This window comes from Truncatella angustata, assembly GCF_020726525.1.
Source record: "Truncatella angustata strain MPI-SDFR-AT-0073 chromosome Unknown BKA67scaffold_2, whole genome shotgun sequence".
In the NCBI taxonomy this organism is placed as follows: domain Eukaryota; kingdom Fungi; phylum Ascomycota; class Sordariomycetes; order Amphisphaeriales; family Sporocadaceae; genus Truncatella; species Truncatella angustata.
In genome coordinates, this window is record NW_025763382.1 from 1002722 (window position 1) to 1018618 (window position 15897).

Below are 15897 nucleotides of genomic sequence, written 5' to 3' on the forward strand. Positions count from 1 at the left end.
CTCAAGATATGTAGTATACTTGGTATTGTTTACAGCACTATGTACACTTGGAAGGTGGTGTGGGGTCGTGGATGAGAGGAGATGAAAATGGGCGCCCAAGCACTTGAAATTTGGCGATTGTAGAGAAGGCAAAGACAAATCGCATAGTATAGGCTGGTGAAGTATACAGCAATAGCTGACTACAATGGAGTGCAATGCCGATCAGGTGTTAAGCGATGATGGATAATGCATGCGGCTCTTCAATGGAGAATCGGCCCCAGCTCGACGGAGTAGAAGCACAAGTCGCGAGTTGGCGCACGCGGCTCCAAAGTGGAATCAACATGAGCCTGCCTTCAATTTCAAGCTAGATCGCCATGCGGGTTGCTACGGGCGACGAGCTGGGGGGTTACCACTTCCCTGCTTTTGAAATTTCCGGCAGCCACAGCGCTGAAATGTGCCCCGCGAGAATGCACTGGCCAAATCTACTTTTAGCTACATACACAGTACCGTCGACAGTTATGCTCGTCACCGAAGCAATCAATCGGAAGGAATTAAAAAAGGGAAAGGGGAAAAGCAAAAGAATTGAAATAAATAAATAAATAAGAAGGATTTAAAAATAAAAATAAAATAAAAAGGGGACAAAGAAAAGGTGAACAGATCACCAGCCATCATCTCCAACACATCTCGTACCATGAGCTCGAAAACTTATTACTGGCCGTAGCAAGCTGTGGTACGGGTGATGGCTCTGTGTGCTTTATCCACTTGCTGTGGCCAAGTACTTTGACCACTTTACGCCATTTTCACGCGTTCACGTCCAGCACTATGCAACATAAACGCGTTGGCCGAGCACCACCTTCTTGCAGTCTGTTCCACTTCAAATCCATGGCTTCTACTCTCAAAGTGGAGCAGCACACATCCGCACCCACATGTCAACCAGGCTTCTCCTAACCTACAGTAGTTGCGTGCGTATTGACCGTCTTCAGTCTGAGGTGAGAATTTACAGACCGATTTCAGACGCCTTGACAATAATGCCATCAATCTACCCAGCTCGCCCGATTTGATGCCACAGTGCTGAATGTCACTGGGATGGAGCACCTTAGGGGCAAACAAACACTCCTCGGTGAGGAACCCGTTTATTGCGCCGCCTACGACGACAATGAGGAAATTCTTTGCCTAGGATCTGATGCAGCCTTGAGCCAGCCTGCAAGGGTTGCAACACGTTTGCGGTATGAGCACCACGCCCTGAAATATCTCGGCGGACAGCGCCCGAGGCTACTATCCGCCGCCTTGCGAGGGCCTTTCGACCATGCGTCCGGATGGCGAAACCCCTGGCTCCCCAAGAACCAGTCCGCACCCGCTCAGGGTCCTACCACGAGCGGTATACAGAAAGGGCCACCCGCAAGAGTAGCCAGCGACGCATTCGACGGAATACACATCGAGCCGGACATGGCTGGCGCTAGGAGGAACCAGACACCGGTCATCAGAGACTCTCTTCAATGCCATCTCCCCAGTCCAGATAGCCATCGGGAACTGGACCTCACCGATTGCCCTCAGCTTGATACCGCAGCTCGATCACGCATCAAAGACTGGGCTAGAGATGTTTCTGCCGATGTTCTGGCAAGAGACGACTTTTGGGCACCAGATGATGGGATAGGACAAGCAGCGGATGCGAACGCAACTCCGAAACGACCGGCAGGCAATGAATGGTTAAGGACCAAGTTTCACAAACGCCGGAGGGCCGATAATACATCCTTCGAAACCTCGTCTACCCCGACCCCGTCTGCTGCTCCCATGTCAACGGACAGAGCCACTCCCGCCATACCAACTGTCAAGACTGTGAGGCCGTCGCAACTCCGTATAGCGGCAAGCCAAAGCTTTGGGGGAACAACGCCAGCTTCAAGGCCTGCTCAAGTGACTCAGCAACCGGTTTCTACGTCCGCGACGAAGAGCATCATCCAGGACAACCCCCCGAAACCTCGTACCTACAAAGTGGCAGTCAAAGCGAGTGCGTTTCTCAAGCCTTCAAACAAGGAATCAAGGCCGGCATCTAGAGGTTATAGTCGTCATACCTCTCACGTGCAACCAAGGTCATTGTCCTCCGACGGCCCACGTATAGTTACCGCCTCTGCTGCTCGAACAAGGTCAATATCGGAAATGCCAGACCTCCGAAATGCATCTCCTTCGAACGTTGTTGCTGGGATACCGGTGCCAGCGGGTGGGCCGCAGGTGAAGCATATACAGGACTCGGACCAGGGCGATATCAGCTTTGAGAGCCATCTGGATCAGAGCTTCTACTACAAGGCGCGCAACTTGAAGCCTCAGCCAGCCAAAGTCGGCAAAGAGAACGCCGCGCAGCAACAATCCCAGCCGACTCAGACCGGAACTCCCGAATCAGAAGATCACGGAGAATCAATCAGTGTGCAGCATGAGATGCAGGAGAATCGCGAAGAACCGCACGCTATGTTGGCCCACGAAGCGCGCAGTAACGCCAATACACGTTTGGTTGACCACTTGAACTCGGAGCATATTGCGCATGAACTATACCGAGAAGGACATAATTTCACGGCGACACGTGCTTCAAGCGTTGCTATCAAGATCATGGAAGAGCCATCAGCATCGAAGGAGACTCCTGTATATGAAAGAACAACAATTCCAGAACAACATATTCATCCAGGGACCGATCAAGAACAACTAGACACTATGCGAAAACTCAACACTATCATTCAGGGTTGCAACCCACATCTTGATGGGGCAAAAATAGTTCTTAAAGCTACGAGGCCGTGTCCGCAAGATTCGGCCCCTAATTTCTCGTCAGAGGTCATCTTTGACGAAGGATCTACGCTCATTGGAAACCCAATCGATGCCGACAAAAGCACGCCAGGCTATAGAGTTGAACTAATTGAAAGACTTGAAATTGTCAAATATCCAACACAACCACAAGAGAGGTTGGAGGCCGCCGAGCCGTCCTTGCAGCCTGCAATACATCACCGAGATGTGAAACTTGTCACTGGACCTGGGAGCAAGATATTCGAAGGTCCAAGTATTGGAACTGATAAGTCTGGCAACATTGAACAGACACAACAACATGCTGAAGCTGGGTCTTGGACTGCACTTGCAGAGACGACCTTATTGGCTAGTCAAAACTCATACTATGGCTCATTTACACCTCAAGAAGCATCTGATATGGCGAGTCTCAAGAACTCACATCCCAGAGCTGTCTCGATCCATAAAGACAATATCTTTAGCACCGAAACCTCGGCAGTCGCAATCCCCGTATCGCAGGCCGAATGGCTGCTTGGCGCTGATGGTCCGCTGCCGGAGGCTCCTGGAGCTCATGTTGAAGAGGTTCAACAACCAGAACCATCATACATCAAAATTGAGCCTGTCCTTGGGCAAGAGGAGGATGACACCCAAGTCTCTGAGCATACTACTGCTTTGCAGAGTCATTGCGCGGCTGATGATTGCGAAATCAAAATAGAGCCAGTGGAAGAGGAGGAGTGGGTGCCTTGTTCACATCCTATCAGCGTTGCGAGTTCTCCAGCAGATGTAACATACCAGCTCGGCGTACGCGCATCGCAACAAGATCCTTGGGTGCAAACAATTGAAGGCTCAGGTCAGACTGTCGGCCTGCAAAACTCTATACAATTACAGCAATCTTTGACAGCCGAGCCGCCGCAACCCTTGCCACAACTGTCTGAAGACCAACAAAGCCCGTGGAATGATCCTAACAACCACGTCGTATATTCTGACCAACGGCTAGTTGGATTCTCGTCACAAAGCATGCCACCTCCAAGTGCCTATGTCAACGGCTTAAGGTTATCGAACGTAGAACACCGTCGTAGTTCTGAATCTTCAAGCGTCGATCCAGCATCATCTGCCCCTAAGGAAACAAGATATTCTGGACTGTTTGGTCAGCCTGCTACACCTTCACAGGTCGACAGCCATCAGCCGACCCCGGAGCCACAGCTGTCGATCAAAACTTTTGCGACATTCAACAATAGTCCATCACCGAAACGTAGGCGTTATCCCAGACAGCCGGGGCTTATAGGTGACCGCTTGCCGAGCACACAGGTTCTTGCTGATGCTACAAACGCCAATCCCTGGAGCAGTGTTCGATCAAGTCTACGTTCTAGTGGACGACCTCGATCTCATCTACGGGTCTCTTTCGCTTCCCTAAACGACGAAGATGATCACCCTGATACGCCTAGCCATCCTGTTCGCTTGACTGCTAAAAGAGTGGCCTCTCCTCCACCACAACTAGCACTTGATGCAGGAGATGAAGATGTTGATAACCATTTCCGGAAGCACTTTGATATCACGAGAGAGAAAATTACAAGTGAGCCGGATACCCCCAATTCTCGATTCCCAACCGGTCTGCTGCCTAGCGAGTCACAGCAGAAACTCATGAGCCCAGAGGTTGGCATGATGGCACAGGCTTTCAGGGATGCAGATGTACATCTCACTCTGCGAAGTACGCCTGAATATGGGCCGGAACCGGCAGCTGAGCTAGCATCTAAGCCTAGACTTGATATTGCAGTTGATGAAGCGCAAGATCCAGCAGATGAACAGCCCAGCATTATAAACGTACAGTCGCCATGGCGTGCTGAAAGCCAGAACCAGGGGTTTGACGATGTTGCCGACGTGCTCCAGAATCTTGACGACTTCCTCAATCCACGCTGGGACGTAGACGACGCGGACAAGAGGGGAACCGCCGATGGAATAGAGAACCAGCGGCGAGAGCGCAGCCCGGTTTTGTTTGGCAATAGTATCTGGGACTCTCTCTGATAAATGAAAATTTAGTGAATCATCAGAAAGGTGATCTTATGATCGAAGTGCAGCGTTTTGATACCCCCTTTTCTGTTTCTTCCTTCTTTTTGTTTTTTACGAGCTACGATAGAAGTCCTGCGAGATTTTCACCTGGTACAAGTATTGCTAGGTTGAACTAAGGGACGGGCATGAGGTACTTCAGCATCGGTAGCAGTTGCTAGAATCACACTGCTTCATATAGAATGATAGGTTTTGTTCAATGACATATACGCGACCCCAAGTTCTAACCAAGTTTACGCGCTCCTATCATCTCAACGCAAGCATCTCACGCTCCAACTCAACGAGTTTCATTTCTTCAGCCATAGTAGAGCAATATCGTATTCACGACGACCGACTGGACTATGATGCCGAGGCGGCTCAGTGGCATAGGAGCTAATCGTCACAAACCGGGAACAAAAGAGTTTCGGTCAATGATGTGCCTGAGCGTGCCCAGGACCGGGACCTCAGGACCAGGTAGGTCACGACTACTCCGCTGCCCATGACAGGCCCCAAGACAAGGATCGCATATTGTAAGAAGGTTATGCCTGGTTGCTTGAGTTTTCGCATGTGTTATTACGCCGAGCCTGAATGCCGTGAGTCGCGGTTGATCAGAACACACAAACTACGCTCCCCCCCAGATATGCCGTCCGTAGAGGTACGCTAGGCGCATCAGGTTGCGGCTCTGCAAAGTATTATGGTATCTTCTCACGGCGGCGCACTTGATGGGAGATTTAGTAGCCAATGGCGGCGAACTTGCATCTTGAGCCGAACTTTTCTCAAGCGGCTCATGTGAGCGGACGTTCTTAAAACCAGGATTGCACAAGTGGTGAGGAGTGGGTTTTCACGGTGTTTGGCGCAGATGAATATCTACTTGCGCGTAGCCGGTAGAAGTCCATGGTCTGTCAGTGTCCACGTTCTCGATTGATTGGCCTTCAAGACATCTCCATAAACTTGCATGCTATGCACGGTCTGAGGTTCAGAGTCACAAGAACCTGATTTGTACCGCACATACTATTGGTCAAAGCTAAATGTCTTATAGAGTAACACCATTCTCTTATCTCTGGTATCTTTCGGTCATGGCGCGCCGTCCCGTAGCCGGTGGTAGAGATTTGACCATGGTCTCCAGCTACCCCAGATAAGGCGACAGGGTATGTACTTACCGCCAGAACTACGTAGATTGAGTTATCTATACAGTAATGAGGCGTGGCGCTATACTGAGCAAACGCAATATCACACCGCAGCTCGCCTTAGCTCACAGTTCCACGCTATCGCTTAAGCAATACTCTAAATCGTCAGTGGACCAATCAGAGACGGCAGATGGACTGTGTGGTGAAGATGAATCGATTTGCACGATCCTGCCATCATCATCGGTGCCAGAGGTTTGACGGAAAGGCTGATTCATGCCCCTGGCTAGGTGAGACTCGGGTGGTTTTGTTGTTGATGTTTTTGTTGGGAGTTGTCACCGCTTCTCTACTATGGCCTGTCAGGCGAAAGATGACTGCAACGTGGTCGTTCCGGAACAGGCGTTGATCAGTCGACTATATTAGTAGAAGTGTAACGAGCCAACAAGATGTAGGGAAAATAGGTTCTGAACACTAAAGCAAGCTTGGTTTAAGCTGGATTTGCGGGGTGCATTAACTCTGTAACCTTGATATTGAATTCCAAGTACCCGTACCTTGTATCGTAATTATTCAAATAAATGTAAAATGCTGCTGGGTGTATTGTAAATGAGAAGGCAGACTAGGATGAGCACGGTTAAGACGGCTATCAGTCAGCTCCAGATTTGAGCGGAAGATCCTTGCCTGTTCCTGTTCCTGTTCCTTTGGTTTCCGATGACAGGTGGGAACCGACAACATCGTTCGCAGGTTGGTTATTGGATTTATTGTTGAAGAGCATTTGCCTAGCACGGGGAAGCAATCCGATTGTATCCGGTTGCACGTTCACCGATGTAAGCGCAAAGCCGCAGGGAAACAAGCGACTATCTGCTTTGACCATGGCAGAGGAATTGTCCAATGCCGCATACGCACCTGACACATCGCGAAGATCTAGCACGGACGCGGGGCTGTATGACGTTGAAATTTGATTAATGGTGTCATGTGACAAAGGTTTTTATGGAAGCGTCAACTCAATTTGACCGTGGGTGCGATTGAGCACATGGTCGTTGACGATTTCCAGGTTATCAAACGAAAGGACTTTCGTCTTCAAAAACGGCAGCCGAAGGCGTGTTTGGCGATATGTGGAATTGTCCAAGGTCACTTGGATGACCATTCTTTGATAATTGGAGGCCTGCGGTTTCGATCAGTGTTCTAGTGCGATTCCCCATGTTTCCAATATCTGTTCAGGGCTGTCAAGTTTTTCTAAAGCCTGTCTCCTGCGTCCTGACTTGTCAATGCCGGGGAGTTCTAACTCGTTAGGGCAGGTTTTCAGTAGCGCAGCAGGAGTAGGTACCGCAAAGGTGTCCACCACCCCTCTCTCTTGCTGATAACGGGGCCCGATTTGGGCCCGATGGGCCTGCAATTCCCACTGGCAATCGCTGCAGGGCAGAAGGTACTTAACCAACAGGACGCCACCGAATAAAATCAACAAGTACCTTTTGACCTTGCTCTGACTGACGTGCGTTACCACCGATACCACATTTCTACCTTAATTTTTCCGATCTCGACCACCAACCACCATAGCTCGTCCTTGTACTTTTGGCCCACGCCCACGACTGCGAATCATTTCACCCACATTCTCGCAGCACTCGCCAGATGTTCACCTCATGTCCAGCCCGTCTAGTAAGCTCGAAAATGCCGCACCCGCTGCATCGCTGAGCTCTCCTGCTCCGCCAGAATCGGTGGCTCACCATCACCACCAACAACCGCGGCCAGACGTGAAGCCGGGACCAGAGCCAGAGCCAGCACAGCACATACTGTCTCCTGGCTCAGCTAATTGGGCCACCACGTCCACGTCCCCTTCCCAGTCCCCTGGAATTGTGCATGAGGACGTAGGTGTGGATGCCGCGACTGGGACCACGAATGATGATGCTATCGTTTCTTCTCTAGTGATTGATTCTGTTGAGGACCCCGTACCTGTACCTTTATCTCTCCCTCCACACCCAGCGGCGCATGTCTCTGTTTCGCCGTCCGAGGTGCTAGGTTTAGGTACCCCAGAATCCAATCATGCATATTCGAACCCTGCCGTCCCGTCTACCGCCGACCAGGGCAGTAATAAAAAGTCCCGTCCTCCCATCACTACGTTGCGATCTAGTGGTCCCTCTTTGTTATCCCAAGCTCTTGCTTCCGCCAGGGGCATCCTCCCGAGCTTGCCCTCCCCATCACAATCCGAGACTCGCCGGCCCGAGCAAAGGTCATCGCACTCCTTTGGGGGCTCCCCAAGCAATACATCAAAGGCACCACATGATTATCGAACCGCTCAAGTCGGCAGTGACTCTCATGATGAGACGAATTCACGGGGTGAGGGCGTACCCTTAGTACCGAGAGTGCCTTCACATGATCAAGTGACGTCTGCTTCAACTACTGCGGCAGCACTTTGTACTTCGCCAATTGGTCTTCAAACCCCAGAAACCCCCCATTCCCCCAGTGTCGAGATGCCAGGACGAACGAGCACCACCGTTACGGTCGACGGCTACCGAAGTCTGCTCAATGGCACCAAGGACAGACCTAGATCACTAGAGCGTACCGAGAAGGAGATTAGAACCCTCCAACTCGACGTTGACGGCAGTAGCTCGGCGAATATTGGTGACACCGCCTTATCACATCACGGAGGCATGATTGGGCAACAAAACAACAAAGCCTCAGATACTAAGGGGGCTGATCCCCGCATACAGTATCGGACTTGGCGAGCCGAGCGCACAGTATCAGTCGGCCCTGAGAAGGCCTGGTCGATTGGTAAGGGAGACTTGGCCGGCGCCGAGCCTGGTCAGGTTGAGAAATCCATTACAGAAGCACTTGCCGGTGTTGAGCCAACACGTAGTCGGAAGGCCAGTCACAGTCTCCGATTCTTCAAGGAGGGTTTGCCCGATGAGAAGGGCAAACGGAAGGACGCCAGACGCAAAGATGAGTTAGGCCTACACAAAGATCAGCATGAGGGCAATCAGAAGCAGGGAGCAGATGTCATCCAGCCTGCCTCGCCCTCTCCAAGGCTATTCCAAGACATTATGGGACTTTCAGCCGACCATGCCTACCCATCCACCGGCTCAGCCGTGGAATCTCCTCTTGAGGAGAAGAGTGTTACTGATTACTTTGGTATCAACCCGCAGCAGAAAGACCACGATGAGTCTCGACAGCTGTCGCCAATTCGCGAACGACGTGACAGTAGACCTGCTGATCAAGAATCGTCATCAGGCCCAGCAACAACTAATGGCCACCATGAAATACTGAAAGAATCGACAGATGCGACCGTGGCTGCAAGTACGCCAGAGGAGTGCGATGATTCTGGTGAGGAGAAAATCTCATCGGCCTTTTTCGTGCCCCATCAAGCGGCTCCGGAGGCCAAGCCAGAAAGCCGCTCTGGACGACCACTTCCAATCCATCGCCAGTCCATGGTGAAGGATGTAAGTCCTTGGCTTGTGAAGGCAGATGAGCCAGAGACCGAAGACGGGAGTGCAGAACAACGTCTTGACGGCCACCTTGAAAATCATAATCAAGCTGTTTTGACTCATAATGGTGACGACTTCGCAGTCGAGGAAGAAGCTACCCCTGTCGAGAAATCACACACTGGTCCAGGTAGACTATCACGCCCGGTGTCTCAATACTATGATGACCACGTACGTGATCATCAGTATGAGCCCAAGGGACCTGTGGAGGCCATTGAACTCATTCCTTACAAGCACCAAGTCGGTGGCCACACAACTTTGTGGAGGTTTTCCAAACGCGCAGTCTGCAAACAATTGAATAATAGTGAAAACAAGTTCTACGAAAACATCGAGCGTTACCATCGCGACCTGTTGCCATTTTTACCGAGGTTAGTCATATTTCCTGACGTTCATTCCGGTGTTATCTGTTACTAATAGATATGCAGGTATATCGGTGTGCTCAATGTTACATTTCAGAAGCAGCCGCGGCGACGTTCTGTTATCAAGAAGGATGAGGGCTCAGTGACGGAGCAGCAGTCTTTGATTCAGAATATCGATGTATTGGGCAGTGATGGGAAAACCCGGTTGGACATCCTACAAGCCTCAAGTGAGCCTTCAAAAGAGAACAAGGAGCATCGAAGGATCATTAGTCAGTCAATGCAGTCATCGCAGATGCAGATTCCGACTGTGACTTTTGTGGACAATCAGCATATCTTGCCAAGAAGCTTTTTGCGACCTGCTTCACCCGAAGTGCCTCAGCGCGGTAGGAGTGTATCTATGGCTGTAGCGGAGGACATTGTCGATGCAAATAGATATCAAGATTCCACTGTCCCTGGTACACTTGCCAAGCGACCGGATCTTGAATCTCGCCACGCCAACAGCTGGGGTGCGACGACTGTCAACAAGCGTCTGCGCAACGAGGTCTTCAATGATGCCTTCCTCAAACGACCGGTTCCTGTCCAGAAGCATCAAAAGCCAGCATCACATTCAAGGACGATTGCTCGGCGAGCTGTCCAAGGACAACAGCTTGTTCGCCCCAGCACCGCCGATCCCGACCTCCCTTCCCCACGAATTGAGACGAAGGGAATTTCGGAAGGGCCGCATGGACCCAGTCCTCTTCGGTCAAGTCCTAACCTCCCCCAGATGCAGAGTGATCTTGGTCCTGATGAAAGCAAACTCAAGGTTGAGGGGGCTGAAGAAGTCAAAGATGTCACAGGTACTAGTGCTCCCGAGCCTGACACACTGGCTGAACACTTCCCTCCTCATCAGCGGCGTAAGCGCAGATACTCGGGCACGAACCTGAGGAGAAAACCCGAAGACGTCGATGGGTCCCGTGGAGATCTGAAATACTTTGAGACAGTGGATGATGCAGGTTACAAAGGAGATGCCGAGGGTCTTCTGTCACCATCCAACGCAAGTGCGATCAGCGCAACCACAGGAACCAACCTGACACCTACAGACATGGACCAGGTCCCTCCAACAGAAATCACACTGCCAAAATCATCCTTTTCTTCGGTTGCACCATCTGAGCTTTCCAGTCCGGCGATGGAGCTCAAGAAGATTACTCGCCCGGTCAATCCCAAGGAGGCACAAACTCAGCAAGAATCTATCAAATTCTTCCTACTCTTGGAAGATTTGACAGCAGGTATGAAGCATCCTTGCATCATGGACTTGAAGATGGGCACGCGCCAGTATGGTGTTGATGCCACCACTAAGAAACAAGAGTCGCAGCGTCGTAAGTGCGCAGGTACAACGTCAAAGGAGCTTGGCGTCAGAGTTTGTGGGTTGCAAACTTGGGATGCCAAAGAACAGAGATATATCTTTAAGGACAAGTACTATGGTCGTGACATCAAGGCTGGAAAGGAGTTTCAAGATGCCCTGAGACTTTTCCTTTCTAACGGTATTGATGACTCGAGCGTCCTGCGACACATTCCAACCATTATTCAAAAGCTCAACCAGCTTGAGCTTACTGTGAAACGCCTGCGGGGTTATCGTTTCTACGCGGCTAGTCTTTTAATGTTTTACGACGAGGATACCCCCGGGGATGAGCACGATGCCATCATTGATGATTCGACGACTGACTTCCCAACGGACACGGAGGAGGCATCAGGGGGAAGACGGCGCCGCAAGAAGGAAATTGACTTCAAAATTGCCGATTTTGCCAACAGCGTCACCCCCAACGACATAGTCAGGGACCATCCCTGCCCACCGCGGTATCCGGATGAGCCTGATCGTGGGTTTTTGCGCGGCCTTCGTAGTCTCAAAGAATACTTCCTCCGCATCCAGAAAGAAGTGAGGGAGGAGCTTGGTTTGATATCCCACTACCGGCAGGGAAGGTGTCAAGAGGAGTTTGACGACATGGAGAACATTTATGATTCTGCCAGCGATTGAGGGACTCGGCAAAAATGTCTAGCTTCATGGACTTTCAGCACCGTTTTTGCACAGTTTGGGGGCTTTGTGTCATTAGACAGGAGTTGGCTTGGTTTGCATTTGAAACTGGATTATGAGGAGTCTGCTACGGTTTACTTTCGGCGCTTGGGGGCTCTCGCGGCTTTTCCTAAACAATACCCCTGATCATGCATGTCTCAGGCGTACTGTCGCTTGTTGCTTATTGTTCTTCGGCCTTGACGACGATATGAGATTGTTTTTCTTTGGTAGACGACTACCGATGTCTACACTAGAAAGGATAGTGGACTAGGCGTTGTCGCCAGTTCTGCGACGGTGGCCTATTTTCAACATTGGTAGATTGTATGTGCGACTCTTGTCTTGCACAGAGGAGCTCAACGCGATCACGGCCTCCTCACGACTACAGATAGACTGGTAGATAAAATGAATTTATGCCTGGTTAACATACCCAAGACATCTTTTGACACTTGGCTGAAAATTTCGAATGGACTGTACGTTGACGGCGTGGTACAGGTAATAATTATAACCATGAAGATCGTGCAACATGCCATAGTTTGTCGTTTATTACCGGTAGGACTACGGTGTCGCTTTCGGTGTGTCCACTTCTGGTATTGTAGAAGGTCGTGTTATGGGGGCAAGAGAGCCCGGGCGGATACTGATAGGCAGACGAGACGTTTGTCGTTGGTACGATAGGCCTGCCATTTTCCCAAAAGGAGATGCAGACAACTTTGAGCATGGGCAGGTTGCCAGTAACCGCGCGAACCTTGGATGCTATACTGGACTATACTATACTAAGGTTACTTGATTCGGCCGGGGTTGGCATGTGCCATGTGGTAGGATATGTATGCAAGATCTAGCCTAGACTAGCGCCGGCTGTGGCTCTGGCACATGCTGAGGCCTGACTAACCTGGCCCCCAACCCCCAACCCCACAGTCTAACTCTCCTAACTACCTAGACTAAAATCATAAATCATAAGTCCTGAACATTCTTATCATTCATACCTACTTAACCTATGTAGTAACCTTTGAGTTGTGAACTACCGACTGAAGCGTTTCTAAGTTGAATCTTGTGAGAGTCCCGATGAGCGCGGATCATATTGAACAAGGCGGGTTTTTGTTCTTGTTCTTGTTTGTGAAATTGCCAAAGGGCATGTGAGCTGTGACAACGCCCCGATAAGTCAATAATTGTCAGGGGCCACAACCCAAACGCGCCGCGTCATGTCGTGGCATGTCAAGGGCATGGCGGGGCTGTACTCGGTAGGGCTGAAGAGGCCAGAAAGTAAGAGTAAAACTACAGCTCCAACTTGCCGGTAGCTTCCAAAGCCCCGTCGCCCAACTCACTCAGCTGGAGCATGCATGGCGCACCAGGCAGCATGGCAGAGAACAAAGATAAAGACACCAAGCGCAGGACGATTGTCTTCCTGCATCCCGATCTAGGCATTGGCGGTGCAGAGCGCCTCGTCGTCGATGCAGCTGTCGGTTTGCAGAACCGTGGACACAAGGTCGTCGTTTTCACAAGCCACTGCGACCCCAGCCACTGCTTTGATGAAGCCCGCGATGGTATGTTCCCTCGTTCGACCCTCCCACTGCCAGATCCGGGAGCTGGCTGAGACGAGTCCTAGAACTGACAGCCGGCCACACGTAGGAACTCTCGACGTTCGGGTCCGCGGAGACACCATGGTGCCTTCCTCCGTTCTGTCGCGCTTCAGCATCCTCTGTGCAATCCTCCGACAGTTGCACTTGATCATCCAGATCTACTTCACCTCTGAGCTGGCCGAGCTAGCACCTGAACTCTTCTTCGTTGACCAATTGAGCGCCGGCCTGCCGCTTCTACAATACCTCTACCCTCGCGGCCGCATCTTCTTCTACTGCCACTTCCCCGACCTACTGCTCGCTCAAGGCCGCCAGAAATGGTGGAAGCGCGCTTACCGTGTGCCCTTCGACTGGCTGGAGCAGTGGAGCATGAGCTTTGCCGACGCAATTGCCGTCAACTCCAACTTTACCAAGAGCATCGTGACCAAGACGTGGCCCGGTCTGGCCGGCAAGAGGGATCTAAAAACCGTGTACCCATGTGTGGACACCAAGACCAAGAAGAGCACCGAAGTTGAGGAGGGGAGGCCGTTGTGGAGGGGCAAGAAATTCTTACTGAGCATCAACCGCTTCGAGCGCAAGAAGGATGTGGCACTGGCCATCAAGGCTTATGCCGGGCTGAGCAAGGAAGCCAGAGAAGGTGTGCGCCTCGTTGTTGCCGGCGGATACGACAACCGTGTGCCCGAAAATGTGGCATATCACAACGAGCTGGTCGACTTGGCGAACTCCCTCGGTCTCAGCAGCATGACTACGAAGACCATCACTACTGCTCTGCAGGTTCCTGCTGATATTCAGGTTCTCTTCCTGCTTTCCGTACCCAATCTACTGAAGGAGATGCTGCTCAGCGCAACGCAACTACTCGTCTACACACCGGCCAACGAACACTTTGGTATCGTGCCTCTGGAGGCTATGCTCGCGGGTGTTCCCGTATTGGCAGCTGACACGGGGGGTCCGACCGAAACTGTGCTTGAGGGCGAGACGGGCTGGCTCAGGTCGCCGAACAATGTAGACGATTGGACGGAAGTCATGGATAAAGTCCTCAATGACTTGTCCGAGGACGATATGGCACGGATGTCCAAGGCTGGGGTTTCCCGGGTCAAGAACAACTTTGGCGACGTGCAGATGGCGAAGCGGATAGACGACATCTGTGACGACATGCTGAAGATCAGGACTAAACCGGGCTCCTATGCCCCAATTCTGGTTGGCATTGGCCTCGTCGGTGCTGTTTTCAGTACTGTTCTTGCTGTATGTATGAGTCGATAAATAGCACTATCAAATAGTGGACAAGACAAAACAACAAATGTATCTGTACGTCAAGTGGATTGCGATCCTACCTACCTCCTCTAGACCAAAACACACACGTGCTGAGCGTTCGGCTTGGTGTTACATGCACATAACCTTGGCTCGGTATGATATGCGAGTCCCAGGCGCTCATCCACGGAATCACGGGAAGTGCTTTCGCCGATGGCTTTCAAAGGCGAGATAAGCTTCCCTGCGGTCGGTGGCAGCCTTCCAGCTGTGCGTAATCGGAGCATGCATTTGCAAAGGAAGATTGATGTTTGACAGGACTGTTTTGGTGTCTTCGCCAGGCCCTAGACATAACTAACTTGCAAGCCAACCTTTGACAAACGATCTTGAAGAAACAAAATACCTGGCCTCTGTCCGGGTTTCGAGCCGAGCTTGATTGGGCCATGTTGAAAACTGCTGGCGAGCTCGGCGATCTCATCGGCTGCCATTCAGAATACTGCATCATGGAAGTTCTTGTGACGGAAATACGAATTCATGCGCTACAGATATACTGCCTAAGCCTCCCAGCTCTCTTGATATCATAGCCCCGGCGTTACGCACTGGCTCACGTATGAAGACGTCAGTCTCCTAGACAGACCTTGGGGGTCGAGCTCTAAAGAATTGGCATCTTCGAGAGGACAGCCCTCCAGTCTTCTTCGCGAAAGCCGTCACTGGAGGTGTAGAGCGCCCTTGTCAACTGGCTACAATTTGCCTCAATGAGCTACCCAGCACCATGAGCAAGCAGCATCAAGCGTAGCCGTGTGGTTTTACGACTGATACCTCGCTCGCTGACCTTGATTGCTTTTGATTTGGATGGCACTGAGAATGAGTGTACTCAAGGTTGACTGCACCAAATTTGGTGGCAAGTTGCGACGACAAGGCCTCTTCTCACTGAGCTTGTTTTACGATAGTTTTCTCGACACTGACATCTATAAATTAGCTTTCTCATAACAGAATTTTGAATTTTGAATTTACACCATCTGAATCCATTGCATGCGCCCAATATTTACATTTTTTGTACAGGGAGATGATACTCGCTTGTGTTCCAGGTTCGATCATGCTTGCACCGCTGTCCACATCGTCCCTGATTGTGCAACTATTCACCAACGCCGATTATGTGGCATCCAACTCCAAAACCGAGTAATGCATGGTGAAACCCCAGAACCTCTAAACTACTAAACAAATGGTGGTCGCTATACACCTACTCCACATTCTGATGCACATGTAAATGCCGAGTGAACTGTGTACTCCACT

The 15897-nt window shown here is 51.0% G+C and overlaps 3 protein-coding genes across 3 annotated transcripts; all 3 read left to right on the forward strand.

Moving 5' to 3' along the window:
* Positions 1 to 782: 782 nt before the first annotated feature.
* Positions 783 to 5037, forward strand: BKA67DRAFT_552150 (uncharacterized protein). Its single transcript, XM_046101813.1, has one exon. The coding sequence runs from the start codon at positions 1066 to 1068 to the stop codon at positions 4762 to 4764; it is 3699 nt and encodes a 1232-aa protein (XP_045960732.1). The 5' UTR covers positions 783 to 1065; the 3' UTR covers positions 4765 to 5037.
* A 2339-nt stretch (positions 5038 to 7376) lies between these two features.
* On the forward strand, positions 7377 to 11971 carry BKA67DRAFT_158186 (uncharacterized protein). Its single transcript, XM_046095152.1, has 2 exons — positions 7377 to 9750; positions 9808 to 11971. The coding sequence occupies exons 1-2, from the start codon at positions 7547 to 7549 to the stop codon at positions 11750 to 11752; spliced, it is 4149 nt and encodes a 1382-aa protein (XP_045960733.1). The 5' UTR covers positions 7377 to 7546; the 3' UTR covers positions 11753 to 11971.
* Positions 11972 to 13139: 1168 nt separating this feature from the next.
* BKA67DRAFT_514335 (family 1 glycosyltransferase) lies at positions 13140 to 14619 on the forward strand (the record flags this gene model as incomplete). The annotated part of the gene is made up of 2 exons (XM_046097641.1): positions 13140 to 13326; positions 13412 to 14619. 2 exons carry the CDS (start codon positions 13140 to 13142, stop codon positions 14617 to 14619), a joined length of 1395 nt encoding a protein of 464 aa, XP_045960734.1.
* Between the last annotated feature and the right edge of the window lie 1278 nt (positions 14620 to 15897).

What these genes read in the sequence shown, in the direction of transcription:
- BKA67DRAFT_552150 (XM_046101813.1), top strand. Translation starts at nt 1,066, where the DNA reads ATGGAGCACCTTAGGGGCAAACAAACACTCCTCGGTGAGGAACCCGTT.
- BKA67DRAFT_158186 (XM_046095152.1), top strand. Translation starts at nt 7,547, where the DNA reads ATGTCCAGCCCGTCTAGTAAGCTCGAAAATGCCGCACCCGCTGCATCG. An exon ending in CTGTTGCCATTTTTACCGAG is followed by an intron (nt 9,751 to 9,807) that starts GTTAGTCATATT and finishes ATAGATATGCAG; the next exon opens with GTATATCGGTGTGCTCAATG.